Source organism: Drosophila persimilis, unplaced genomic scaffold, assembly GCF_003286085.1.
Source record: "Drosophila persimilis strain 14011-0111.01,24,50 unplaced genomic scaffold, DperRS2 tig00000431-arrow-pilon, whole genome shotgun sequence".
NCBI classification, from domain to species: Eukaryota; Metazoa; Arthropoda; class Insecta; order Diptera; family Drosophilidae; genus Drosophila; species Drosophila persimilis.
In genome coordinates, this window is record NW_020825312.1 from 1680776 (window position 1) to 1694414 (window position 13639).

General features: G+C 44.2%; 1 protein-coding gene across 1 annotated transcript; it reads left to right on the forward strand.

The window, feature by feature from the left end:
* Window positions 1-1016: 1016 nt before the first annotated feature.
* LOC6596092 lies at window positions 1017-10227 on the forward strand. The gene is made up of 3 exons (XM_026989849.1): window positions 1017-1204; window positions 4365-4546; window positions 10011-10227. Exons 1-3 carry the CDS (start codon window positions 1018-1020, stop codon window positions 10212-10214), a joined length of 573 nt encoding a protein of 190 aa, XP_026845650.1. The 5' UTR covers window position 1017; the 3' UTR covers window positions 10215-10227.
* Window positions 10228-13639: the final 3412 nt, after the last annotated feature.

A 13639-nucleotide genomic window follows, 5' to 3' on the forward strand; every position in this document is an offset into this window, starting at 1 on the left:
ATTCTTGATGTCTTGAAGAGTTAAACGCCTGCCGCACAGTTGGCATCCCTTAGCCGGGGGCGCCTCATAAATCTTCGCCATTCAAATTGCTCCATTGATGGCATGCCACAATGGCGGCGCTGCTGATGTCCTGATGGCTGGGATTTGTCCATTGTGCGGCTGTCTAATGTTGGGTGTCGGCTGTCGGCCGAGCGGGAAAAATAGAATTCATCGGCGAAGAGTTGAACCCACTGGAGCGTTAATAAGCTCCACAAAGACAGGAACAACGAGATACTTGCAACAACAGCGCAGCGTGAAGAGTGGCAGGCAATCTATGCTGCCTGTCAGAACACAGTGCGGGGGCAGATATGGAGGCAGGCTGGGCATAGGGCTTTACTCTACCACAGTGTGTCCTTAGCCAATTGGGGTCACTTAATGTCGTCATTTGAAATGTCGAAAAGAATTTAAACTCTTGAATTTGGAAAACATTTCAAACAGTTCTGAATGAGGGTATTAAACCTGTAGTAAGCGGCAATAAAAACAAGATTAGCATCAATCAATTAACATTCAATCGGCTTTAAGACTTTATTCATTTGAATTTCAACGAAATGAAATCATTAATGTCTGGCTAATTTGTTTATATTTCTGTCGCTTAACCAGTTATGAACGAACTCTTAAGTGTTCCTGAAAAGGTAACTGATTCCGAGTAAATTAGCCCTTGAAAGAGTATCTAAAGATCTTTTGGAGCCCCTTAAAAGCGTTTTTGTTTCTGCCAGCCCATCTTTGGGCTGTCTATCAAATAAATTGACGGAATGAAAGCCAACCGAAGGCCAACAGCCGTGAATCTGCCTTCTTGTTTCTTCTACTATGCCAGACAATTGCATCGACCCCCGGCGCCGGATTACAATGACCGGGCCGGGCCCGGGGCCGAGGCTGGGGCCGGGGCCTAGAAGCTCCTTCATTGTATTAATAACTTAATAACTTAAAGCCGTCTCGGCTAAGAGTACATTTTTTAATACTCCTTCGTTCTAGGGTAGAATGGCAGACAACAGGCATAGCTCGCGGCCGAGGCGGCAGCTGCATCTCTTAATAGCCATTTCATTGCTGGCTTCCTTGCCACGGGGAGGCGCAACAGGAGACATGCCGCGGTGGCTGTTGCCCCAGGAGCAGCCAGTTCTGGGACTAATGCCAGGCCAGGAAGTTTTGGCTGCTGTGCCCGCATCAGGTAAGCATCCTCTACAGCCTCTCAGACTCCATTCCACTCCACTCCTGATGCTCCAATTATCACGCATACGCACTGTGGTCTCCAGTGGCAGGTCAGGTGGCGCGGCGAGGCGAGGATGTCAGTGCGGTTGGAATGTCAACGCATTCTTAATTGGTATTTCGGTCCCCAGCTACATTTAGTTGTGCCAGTTCTCAATCTGAGCGCTCTTTTTTCTGTTCCATTCTATTCCGCTGAGAGCCCCAAAATAACTCAAGTGTCACTCGCGCTTGCTCATGCTCGCGGACGAGAACGAGAGAAGTGAAAAGCGCGGAAGGAGAACAGCTCGACACTAAGCTGATTGCGGGGAAGAGGTTCAGGGTTCACTGTGGAAGCAGGCAGGCAGTGAAGTGCAGCAGCAGCAACAGCAGCAACAGCAGCGTAGGCACTCAACCGAGCGAGCATGAATGCTGGCAAACAGTAGACGCTGCTTGGGAGCAATACCCCACAAGATCCGAGGATGTGAGGGGAAAAATATGAACACCTTTTGTGTCTATTCAGGAATCTCGCCGGTGGTTGCACTCCTGTTTCGGATCTACTATATTTTACTACATTGTTTCTTATGGCCGGTGAAGACTGTAGTTTTATTGCTGGTCGCGCGTTTTGTGTGACACTATTATCCGACTTCTTCTTCTAGTTTCTTATTTCTGCTTGTTTTTCCGTTGTTGCTGCTGTTTCTGTTGCTTCCGCTTGCTGCCGCTGACAAGGGCCGCTGCCTGTTCCAGTTCCCATACTCCCCCTCCTCCATCTCCGGCACATCTTGGGCCGCCGTGCAACCATTTCCGTTTCAGCAAGGCGCTGCAAGGGGCACCATTTTGATGTCACTCGTGTCATTTGTCACGCTTTGTCGCTGCTGCTGCTTGTTGTTGTTGTTGCTGTTGCTGTTGTCGTTGTTTGTTTGCTTGCCGATGCGTGCCCTATGTTGCACCATTGCTGTTGTTGCTGCAGCTGCTGCTGCTGCTGCTGCCACGTTTTGCGTTGTCAACACACACCAACACACACTTGGCGAATGTTGTTGCTTTCTTTCGCGGCAAGTTTATTCTTGGCATCATTAAGCCTTGACGACAACAACACTTAACACATATTGTTGCCACATTGTCTGTCTCCTTTCTCCTTTCTCCTGTCTCCTGCCTCCTCCTCACCCCATGACACCAGTCGCCACTACGACCTCTTCCCCTAGAGGACAATCGAGGATAAGTAGTGCCAAATGCCGGGGAAAGCCATTAAAATGCAAATTTCTAGTGGTCACGTGATGAGGCTGGGCAAACACAATCCCCTCTCTTCCCCTGCCCACAGCTGCAATTCAACTTGGCCCACATAAAGAGACAGAGCGACATCAGATAGAAAAAAAAGCAACCGAGAAAAAACGAACAAAAAATATAAATATAGACTATCTTTGGGGTCGGTATCTTTGTATACCCTTGCTGATCGATTGCTTCTATGGTAATGATAGATTTCTATCACTATTTTGCTCTCTTCTATTATCAGCCTCTCTCACAATCTTAGGCAAGAGACAGGCTTACGCCGGGGGTACACTCTGCTCCCACTTCTTCTTTGTGTTACCAAGATCTGAACGAGATTGTAGTACCCCCTGCTAGGGTACAATACTCGTAAACAACCAGCGACGACGACAAGCGACTGACACTAACTCAACAACAGCAGCAGCAGCAGGGCACTGCATCATCGGCGACTTTCGTTTTTATAACAAAGTTCCTCTCACTTTGTTTGGGTCTTTTCCGCTTTCGTTTTCTCATTTTCCGCTTTCCATTTGGCCGTCTGACATTTTGGGTCAGCTGTGGCATTAATTTTGCGCTCAGTTTTTTTCTTTCTTGTTTCTCTGTGTGTGTGTGTTTTTTGTTGTTGTTTTTTGTTATTCCGGAAACTTTCAACTTTAAAATGTGTGATTTATTGCCGAGAGATGCAGCGGAAACTTTTTGCGGTGCGTTAAACATGGCGTATGATTAACGTCAACGCGGCGTATGCGTTACGCGCTCCTCTGACGTCCAAAGCGGTGGACGCTGATGGCTGATGGGAGGGGCTGCTCTGCAGACCAGCAGCTCTCAGCGACAGCTCAAAGCCGGAAAAACGAAAAGGAAGAGGAAAACTTCGCTGCAAAGCAAAATCTGAACTGCAGTTGGAAATGAGTTTCAAGTGACAGGAGCCATAAATCGCACATAAGTTAATTAAATAAGTTCGCTGGCAAAAAGCCTAGTGAAGATGAAAGAAGAAAATGATTTTGAAATCAATTTGATGTACTGGAAAAGCTGAAAATAAGTTATAGATTGAGTTGATTGATTGACGGTGTGAAAGCAATGATTATAATTTTGAGTAATTTTCTCCGGAGAGCAGTCCTTCCTATTGCAAAAGCAATCCCTTGGGTAATCCCTTTCGGAAAATTACACTATTTCAGTCCCCATTCAACTGCGGAAATTAGAAAGCCATTCGCTTTGCCTAATGGCATTTGGCTGACTGCAAAAAAACAACAAAAAACCCTTCTCAGACCCTTTGGGGTTTTGTCAATCAACAGTACTTGCCTTTTTTCCTGATTGCCAAGCAATTTGATTTCATCTGATGATTGGACCGAGAGAATGTTCTTCTAAATGTTCGATTGATTGCCAGCTGCTTGCCGCCAGTGTGATTCGAGTTCCTTTCGAGCCTTTTGTGTGTGTGTCTGTCCATCAAAAGATGTCTAATGACTGCGATTCCAGGCGCTTATCAAAGATTCATGTGCGCATTTGCCAATCACCTGCAGAGCGGATCAAATTTCCTTTCGTTTTTGTTTTTTACTTCGTTGCCCACCCACTTTCCTTTGGCTTACCCACCGATTCCCACCCGTTTCGACTCTCTGCTTGTTTTCTGTGGGAATTGCACTCTTAACTGACAGTAAGTAGCTGTTGAACTCAAACAAAATGCTCGGCGCACAGTCTGAGAACAAAACAAGGTCTGAACGAGGCTTCAGATAGTCGGGTACTTTGGGATTGGTTTCGACTGAGACTGAGACGGGGACGGGGACGGGGACTGGGTCTGGATGCCAGGGATTGGAGTGTTTCAAAATTAAATTTCTTGCTCAGCCAGACACTTGAAAACCGGCCAGTATTACTACCGCACTTTCTTCTGATTGCAGGACGCGTCAGTTTTTTGCTTTACCAATTAGCCTTGGCCATAAATTCAGGCGCGGGCCTGGAACCCCAGACGATACAGGAAGTGGAAGTGGCTGTGGAGGAGGAGCACCAAGAGGATGTGTACCAGGAGTGGAACACGGTCACGGATCCCCACTGGCTGGCCGCAATGGCAAATGAGTATCAGGTAAAGAGCTTCCCGTTCCCGAAATCGGTAAGCCAGATAACTCCTGCCAACATAAATCACGCTCCTCCTCCTCCTTCTCCTCCTCGTGCTCCTGTTGTTGCTGCTGCTGCTTAACTTCTGGATTCTTATTCTGCTTCTACTACAACCATTTTTATTTTTTAACTTTGCCCCGGATATCTGTCAGAGCCTGTCTGGCATAGAGGGGAGTGGAGAGTCGAGTCGAGTCGAGTCGTGGAGGCGTCTCTTTCCGGGCACGTGACCTCTTCGTGGTCACGCTTCAGTGCCACAGGATTTCATTTACAGCCAAGAGGCACGCCACGTCTCTGTCGCAAGATTGAAAACAATCAGGCAGTCGCTGAAGATTTATCAGTGCCTGAAAAAGCCATCGAACACGGGTCTGATAACCGATTAGGCCTCGAGTCTTGGTTCATCATTCAAATTTTTGTGTGTTTATCCAAGATAAAGGATATGCCAGACTATTACAATTCAATTTGTGGTACCAAATAAATCATTGATTATGAGGTATATGGTATCTATTTCTAAGGCCTTCCGATTCTGGGTAGATTTAATTACGAAAATCTTCATTTAGTTGCCTTTTGCCATAAATCGATGATCATCCAGGGCCAAGATATGACACTTTGCACAATGCAAAACCAATTTAGGGGCCGGAACAATTCTCTTTTGTGATTTCGGCTTATCGGCTGCCTAGAAAGTTTCTAATTATCGCCCGCATAAAATACATAGATTCCGTATCGTCCATCGTCTCTGGCCAGGCACCGTCCTGGGTGTCCCACTTTATTTCCAAAAAATATTTTAGGTTTAGGTTTTCTTTTTTTTGGAAAAATTTAAATAGTATCCGTTTGTGTCGCCCCAAAGGGGGAATTGTTCTTGAGATTCGATGGCTGCTCCTCCACCTCTGGTCTCTGCCTTTTTATGCATTGCATTTTGCAATGTTGCTGGTTCTGGGTGCTGCTGCTGCTGCTGCTTCTGCTTGTGGCTTGTCCTGCTTAGAGACATCTGCTTTCAATTTTGTAGATTGTCTCTCGCACAAAAAAATGCAAATTTTATGCAAAACAAACGACACAGATAGATAGGGGGACTGGTACATAGGGAGTGATACAGGGGAGTGCGCGTCTGACCGTCTGCTTTTTGGTTCTTAGTCGAAAGCGCTTTTCCTGGTCCTTGTTAAGCATTCAAATATGTATTTCATATTGACAAGAGACAACCTTCTGGCAGTGATACAGTATCTTATTCTTAAACTTGTTCTAACGTTTGTACAACGTATACTCCTTTTGAGGATTTTTTACTGATTTTAATTCAGGACTACCAAATTTGATACAACGGCTCATCTAAAAAGAAATCATTCTCCTATGCCCCGCAAAAGCCTTGAGGATTCAAGTATTTCTTTATCCTTAAAACCAAAGTCTTCAAGCTTTAAGTTCAATATTTTGACAAATCCAAGATAGCTGCCGTGGGATTTCGTTGGCTCGGCTTTTCGAGCAGTGGAAAACCGCTGTTCATTAGGCAGTTGCCATCGTGCACCATCTCAACCGAGCCTCACGCTTTCCTTTCCTTTCCCATACCATACCATCCATCCCACTGCATTCACCGCACTCTGAAGCTGTACTCTGAGCTCCGCTGGCAGGAGAAAAGCTGGGAGAAAAATGTCCACTTGGGATTACTTTGCTTAATTCAACTGCAAATGAAAATTGTTTGTTCTGTAAATTCAATCTCTTGGTGTCTTGTTGACGTTGTCATTACGCCGATGTCTGCGCCTGCTGTACGAGGGACCCGGCACCACCTCTTCCTTCTGCCACAGGTCCTTCTGTGTCTGCCCCCCTCGACCATTTCCAGGGAGTTCATCAAAGCGTAATCTGCACAAAATGGCGTCACTTCCTTAGCCTCCATAGCTAAGGAATAGCAGCGCAGCCGGGAAAAAAACAACAACTTTAAGGCTAACTATGACGGAGGCGAAGGACCCTCTAAGCCTGCCCTCCATCGTCCCACCTCCTGCACCCACCCCCGCGCTTTTCTATCCTAATGGAGTCATAATTCTTCGGCTCGTTAGCAGCAAATACTCGCACTCGTACATGCAACGTAAATATGCTTGTGCCGAAAAGTATGCCAGGCATTTCTTTCGTCCTTTTCACATTTTTTGGGCCATACCCTGGAGGCCCCGTCCTGTACTGTGCCTTGGCTGAGCGCCGGCTTTGTGACAGCGAGCGGGTTAACATAGTGAAAGTTAATTGATTCTGGAGTGTGTGGAAAGGCGGGATGGGATGAGGATTCGGTTTAGCCTGAGTTATGAGTAAAGCTGGGGGCTTGGAATTGGGCGCAGAAGAGGGTTAAAAAGCTGTCCAAAATCATATTATTTTGTATCATATTTATAAGTAAGTTGCTTGGTTTTATTTAGTTTGAAAGGATTCTGAATGTTTGGCGTAGAGAATAAAAGAAACACCCTTATTTAGATTCACTTTTTTTTAAATATAAGAATATCAATTTGCTTCTAAATATTCCATAAAAAGCACATTAAAACTTGAACATTACTATAGCACAAGAATGCATGATTTTTACATTTTGTGGAAACAAAAAAATTTAGCTTTCTCGGTATTGAGAATAGCGTTTTTTGTAAAGATAAAAGAGATATATATTTGTTTTTACAGTACACTTTGTTACACAGCCATTCTTTTTAAAGTTTCTTCGGTTTTATGCTTCATCCTCTGATATTTTTTCTTTCTCCTTTAAGTTATCCTTTTCACTTCAATTCCTTCAATTCGTTTGCTACAGGGTATTCGCAGGTCTACTAATTTTCGCCGTTTATTGTACATTGTCATAGTATTCTCCCCTTTAAGCATCTGTGTCTCCATTGGTGTGCTTTTCTGGGTGTGTGTGTGTGTGTGTGCTGAAGCTCGTGTTAAACCTTTTGCCTCTTGGGTATCCGGGTGGGCGTGATACGGCTCGCCCTAGTCAAGGACGCCTTGCCACTGGCATTGGCCGATCCAGGCTGACAAGTTGCTTAATTGAAAAGTGTTTTGTTTGGCATGGGCCTTGGGGCAGGGCCAGCGGGAGCAGATTGCCGGAGGGGGGAGCAGGGGCAGAGGAGCAGGATTTTTCAGATGCGTCTTTATGCGACCTTCAGGTCGCCTCTCCTCGTTGCTGATTTGGCAACTTTTACGTTCAATAATTTGCTGTTTATTTATGCACGTGCTTTAAACACGGACAAACAACAACAGCAACAAAGGACTTCCGCTCTTTCATATTCTTCTTCTTCTTCTTCGGCTCTCCACCATCTTCCTTCTGTGCTTTAGCTTCCGTGATTACGCATAAGAAGCTTTGGGAGAGAGAGAGAGAGAGAGAGAGAGAGAGAGAGAGAGAGAGGGAGAGCCGAAAAAGTGCCTCTGGCTGCCGCATATTTATCACTTTTTCTACTTTTTATTGCTTCCTCTTTCGCATATCACGTTCTCCTCGTGTCGCCTCCCTCCTACTTCCATCCTACTGTTTCATAAATAATTATGTTATTTTAGACTCGGTTTTATAATTTACCTTTAGCGGGTATAACGACTTTTATCAGATGTTTGCAACACCGAGAAAAAAACCCTTTTGAAACTAAAATTTTATTAAAAATGGATGCTTCAAATTCCATCAACATCCGATAACTATATCTTAGAGAACGAAGGATCTGCAAGGGTATCTAATCCTTCGGTTCTGCCTTCTTCTTGTTTTTTTCTCAGTCGCGTTGACTTGAGATAAATTGTGGCAATAATTATCGCACATTTTTCACAGCGACATTTTTCAACGACTCTCAGCATTTCGATGACAGTTTTCATAATTAAGTCGACACGGCACTTAATGATGCTGCCACGCCCTCAGGGGCCCTCCTGGCCACCCCCACACATGAGCAGCAGCGATGTGTTTTTCTGTGTACTTTTTTATGTATTTTTAATTACCTTTGATGTTGATTTGCAATATACAAATATAAGCAGTGAAAGTAGAGAAATAGGACTTCATAGGAGATGATTCTCGACCTACCTGCATGAGAGATGAGCGATGAAGGCAGTCATTGTGAGGCAGTAGAGTTTTCCAGAGCCATGGTACTTCTACTATTATTGTTATTATTATCCCCAGAGTAATCTCAAAGAATTCACGGTTCTTTCAATTAGGTTCTGCCACAGTTCCTGAACAACGTTGACTGAAGCCTGCAGTCTGCAAAATTAACCAAATCAAAAGCAATACTCGACGTTGTCTGGCTCTTGCCTGAAGGACTCTCTATCCTTCAGTCTCCGCTTGTCTGTGTGTCTGTGTGTCTGTGTCTCTGTGTCTCTGTCTGGGTCTTTTGTGCTTGTCCCTCTCAAGAACAAGTGTTTGTCTGTCTAATTGGTAAATTTAATTAGCCATCTACTGGCAGCCCGGTAGCCTTGTTACCTGGTTACCTGGTCACCCGGTCATCGTGGCCACGAATGTTTGTGTTTATTTTCCACACTGCAGCGTGAAATTCCATTTTCTGTTCAAATTTAATAAGCAGGTTTCCAGGGGAAAACATATTTTGGCTAGGTAAATTTATAGACTGCCTCATCGGAGCGAGTGCTACTTCCCCTTTCCGTTGCCACCATGCCACTGATTTTGGTTGTGTTTTGGCAAAAGGAAACTTTAGTTTACCTTCCGCCTTAGCTCTGACGTTAACGGAAATGCAACACTCTCAGTCCGTGGACAGGGCCATGGTCCTCCCCCGGGCAGTCAACTCAGGCCATACAGCGAGGGAAGATTTAGAAGTTTGAGTAGCTAACATCCAACATTTTACCCGCTTCTCTATTGTTTCCTGCGGAAAATAGTTTTTGTTTGAGCTTTCTCGAAGTGGAACTTCGCTATGATTGTCAAGGAATACCCGAATACCCTTGGAGACTCGCAGGTATACTATAAACAGATATTCCCAAATGAACCCTCTTCCATCTACAAATGTATAGCATGGCTAAACTGCTTTGCCGTTGTTTACTGCAGTTTTCAATTAAGCTGCCAATGTCCGCCCTACCCCCCGTCGCTCCGCCCTTCCTTGTCCACTCTGTCGGCACCTGTCGCCTTGTTGGCAGCTTCCCTTTTTAATTAGTTGACAAACTTGCACATTTTTATCGCCGCTTGTTCATTTTACTCGTAGCAATGCTAACCCGCTCGCTTTCCCCTTTCTCTGACCCTTTCCCTCTGCTCTGGTTCTCTTATTAATTCCATTTTGCACTTGTAATTGCCAGTATATATCGCTTCGCATCGCTCATACGCAGCGTTGCACCGGAAATTAATTTCCGTGCGCTTTAAAATTAAGAAAGAGAGGGGGATCGGGATGCGAGGTTTCCTTGACAATGTCATGGCCAGAAGAGAGAAGAAGGGGCGGTAGAAGGGGGCTATAACTTGCACAGATATACATGGTATACATATGTACGTATCTCATAATAATCCTACCCCTTTGTGATTGCAGAATGTGCCGGTATACGAGACTTTTCCAGGGGACCTGCAGCACTGGCTGACGGATAGCTACGGTCTGAGTGCCACGGATGTGTACCGCAGCTGGAACATGGCCCAGGCCAGGGGCGGAACGGGAAGTCCCACCCAAGTGATCTGCTCCGCCGATGGACAGTGCTATCAAGTGAGCCAAATCGTCACCGCCTGCTGTCCTTTTTGAGTTGAGCTCTTAATAAATGCGTTGAAAAACAATCGAAAGGAAATCATAAATTTCTGGGACGCACACAAACAAACGACACGGCCATCGATTGCCAGGCAGTTCCGGCATTGTCCGCAATGAGACCATTAAAAGCCGTTGCTCTTGCGGCGGACCACGATGTCCGGCCGTCCAACTGCTGTTGGCCAGATGTGTGTGGGGGCTATAATCGAAAGCGGATGCTGCCAACTGCATTTACGCTTGGTGCTTTATACTCTATTCTCTCTGCTGGCCAACTAAACGGCTTGTGATATTGATTATCACTAGAATTGTCCAGGTTTCTATATTTAGTTTGAGCTTAAAATTCGGAATATGTAAATCTGAAGCAGCTATCAGAACGGGGTTAAATATTCATGGATTTTTGGATCATTTGGGTGCACATACATATATTTTACAGCAGGGCATTGAAGAGTCGTCCCTTTTTTGAAGCAATTTTACTGCATTGCCGCTTTGAGCTCTTTATGCGTGTCTGCAATCAACGACAACGAATGTTCCCTTCTACCAAATGCGTGCCAAAGCAACAAAAAAGTGAAACAGCAGCAGGAATATACATACACTGATGCAAAAGCAACAGCAACAGCAACAACGGCAGTGGCAACGCGAACGAAAATCAACATGCAACAGCGAAAGAAGCAGAATACAACAGCAGCAACAAATGTCAGTTATTTTCCTGTTGCTTTTGCCTTTATCCCCCTGCATACCCTTGTCGAGGGTTGTATAATTTAGCCTGGGGTTTGCCAAAAAACAAAACAATTTATAATATAATCAAAAGATACAGTGAAATCCACCTTTGGAAGATATCCATCTATGTGGGAGATTATTTTGGGTTTTTTTATAGTGTCTCTTTGATCGGTTCACCCATGGTATTCTGACATATACATTCATAGGTAGGTATCATTTTTTTTTCTACCAAATCTTAAGGGTATCTAGTGCTTCGGTACCCCTCAGCTGACTTTTCTTCCTTGTTATGGCTTGGAACTTTTTTGCATTCTCTTTTCGATTTGTGAGGCTGAGAGTGTGTTTTTTCGCCGCCATCGTCGCGCAATTGTTTCGCTGGTAAACAATGTGATTTTCAGCGTGAAATTTCATTCAATCGGTACGGGCCGAGCACAGGCCACCGCTCGCACTCGCACTCGCACTCGCACTGGCACTCGGACTCTGATGGCCCCCATTCTGCCATCCATTGGTGGGCAATTTGTGTGCCAGAAAGTGTGTGGCCCCAAAAAAATATGTCGAGGGGTTTCCGGTTTTTTTTTTTTTGTAATACTCTTTTTATTATACGTTTTTTATTGAATTTTGAGTGAGTAAAATGTTTTTTATATTGTATGAAGTTTTTTCCGTGGTTTTTTTCCCGCGAAATTGCTTTTAATTGATCAAATTGTTTAAATATACGGCATTCATACATGCAAATGTGTGTTTTGGAGTGTTTTTCCTGTTGCCTGCAGTTTTTGGCATTTGTTTAAATTGCAATTTATTTAGTTTTTGCTGTCTTTTCTTTAGGGGAGTATTATTGATTCGTTTTATTTCATTTTATTTTATTATATAGTTTGTAATTAATACATAAACGTACTAGGTAATTGGTGTTAGTCAAATGCTTTGTGTTAATTGGTTTTCGGTGGTTTTTTAGTTTGATCTTTTTTCGAATTGCATTAAAAATGTTTCAGACATTCTTGGGCTGTACTGAGTTATAACTGTTTGGGTCTGATAAAGCGATTGAATTGTAAGGACATATTCAATAAAAAACGTAATAAAAACCGAAGGCGTTGAAAAAAATACAAAAAATTTACAGCTTCACAGACTGTAAGCCGAGAGCTCATTTTTCAGTTAATCAAAAAAATATGCGAAAATATATGGGAAAAATAAACTCTCAAATTGTGGCAGAGATTACGGAAAAAAATGCCAGAATAATTATTATTAAAAGAAAAAATATATGTGTTTGTATATATTAATGTATACTGGGGGGTCATTGAGAGGAGCAGCTCCAAAGGGGAGCTCTGTTTGTACTCTATTTCAATTTAATTAAAGAGCTGCGCCGAACCAAATGAAAAGTGACAATCGAAAATGTTCACACAAAATGGCAACGATTTTCCGGCATTTATTCGCAGCTGCTCCCCTTCTCTCGCTTTCCATATTTAAAGTTAACAAGAGATTTTGCCTCCATTGCCATCTCCATTATGGCAATCTGTGTGAGTGCCAGGCCTCCCATATGTACATACATATATAGATGCTGAAGTGTATAGGTAATGCATGTAAAGGATATTGCTTCACTCAACTGTCAGAGGGCATTAAATAATATTTTCGCCCTCAGCTGAATAGAGCAGCTATGTGGCGATGTAGGGGCATACTATCGCGGCCTGTGACATTTCTGACTGCAGCCTAACGGGGATTCCAAAAAAAAAAAAAAAAAAAGAAAACCGCACCGTGGCAGCTCCACAGAAGGAGAGACAGACAGACAGACAGACATAGATGTCATGTGCAGGCTTATGTAACAAGAGGCGTATTTAATTTTTTAAGCAAGCAAAAATTCCGGCAGTGGCCGCATGAGAGGCATTGAAAATGTGCACAAAATGGTAGCCTACTTTTTGGGGGTCTGCCTGTCATTGCAGATTGCATAATGCAGCCTAGACCTCGTTAAATTGAAGAGTTGAAAAGATGGAGTGCAAGGGGAGCACACCTTAGGGGGAGACGACACCTTGGGGCTTTTCTCAGCAACATAATAGATGGGTATTTTCTGCTTCTGATGGTCGGAGCATCTTTAATCTTTGCTTCTGAATCCACTTAGTCTGGCTAATCGGCACTTCCTGCTTCTGTTTTGATTAATATTCCTCACACTTTGCCTTATCCAAGAAAATTCCAAATGGAGTTCTATCAAGCTTGATTCCCATTTGCCATTTGATAGTTTGATAAATTTGTACGAAATACATTACTGAAAGCACTTAAATACGAAATTTGAGAAGTTTGCTGGCTTCCTCCCATCCCCCATCCCAAATTCCCCCATTCAGCACCACCGTGTGTCTCCTTTTCGTTGGGAGTCCGAACAATGGCAATGTCAGGAGTCAGGCAATGTCCCTTTGGGGGGCATTTCACCTGGCGACGACAGGAACGTGTCCAAAATGCGGGCTCCAATAATTTGAGGTGAGTTTATTATGCAGATAAACAAAATGGCCGCCCCGCTAGGACTGACTCAGCATTAAGTTTTGTCCAACACACATACACACAGACACAGACACACACATGGGTGGGTCTAAGAGCCTTTGGGCCATGGTCAACAATTGCCGGCAATCATCTAGGCAGTTGCCTTATTACAACAACAATAGAGAGCGAGAGGACAGGGCAGGGCATGAATGGGCTCGGAAAAGACGTGGGGTAAACTTTGCCATAACGGGAGT